At 62.6% G+C, this 310-nt stretch overlaps 1 protein-coding gene across 1 annotated transcript in view; it reads right to left on the bottom strand.

Moving 5' to 3' along the window:
* Window positions 1–34: 34 nt before the first annotated feature.
* LOC108804168 (DNA (cytosine-5)-methyltransferase 3A-like) overlaps window positions 35–310 on the bottom strand; it is a gene marked incomplete at both ends in the record, with an annotated part of 2,198 nt that continues 1,922 nt past the window's right edge. Inside the window, one exon of the mRNA XM_018575925.1 lies at window positions 35–264. Within this exon, the coding sequence (XP_018431427.1) occupies window positions 35–264 (230 nt within the window). The remainder of the gene's footprint in view (window positions 265–310) is intronic.

Raw genomic sequence — 310 nt, 5'->3', positions numbered from 1 at the left:
GACCTCCGTCCTCCCCTTCAGTCTTCTATCTGACCTCTGGCATGGGTGGAGGGGAGCAGACACATCTACGGACCGGAAAAACGGGGCCCCCGGGAGGCTTAGGGCCCCTCCTTACCTCCAGGTGTTGGGTGATGGCTTTGCTGTGGCTCTTGTCCATGGAGACGACGTTCTCAAAGAGCCAGAAGAAGGGGCGCTCCTCCCCCGGCCTCGGCCTCACTTTGTGCAGCAGACGAGGGAAATCGAAGAAGAGCTGCCCGCTCCCCCCTGCCCAACGAGAGGTGCACACCACGGGTGAGAGGAGGCCGCCAGT

This window comes from Nanorana parkeri, unplaced genomic scaffold (assembly GCF_000935625.1).
Source record: "Nanorana parkeri isolate BGI_ZX_2015 unplaced genomic scaffold, ASM93562v1 scaffold5765, whole genome shotgun sequence".
In the NCBI taxonomy this organism is placed as follows: domain Eukaryota; kingdom Metazoa; phylum Chordata; class Amphibia; order Anura; family Dicroglossidae; genus Nanorana; species Nanorana parkeri.
Note: the sequence above shows the minus strand (reverse complement) of the source record. Positions and strands in the feature narration are given on the sequence as shown.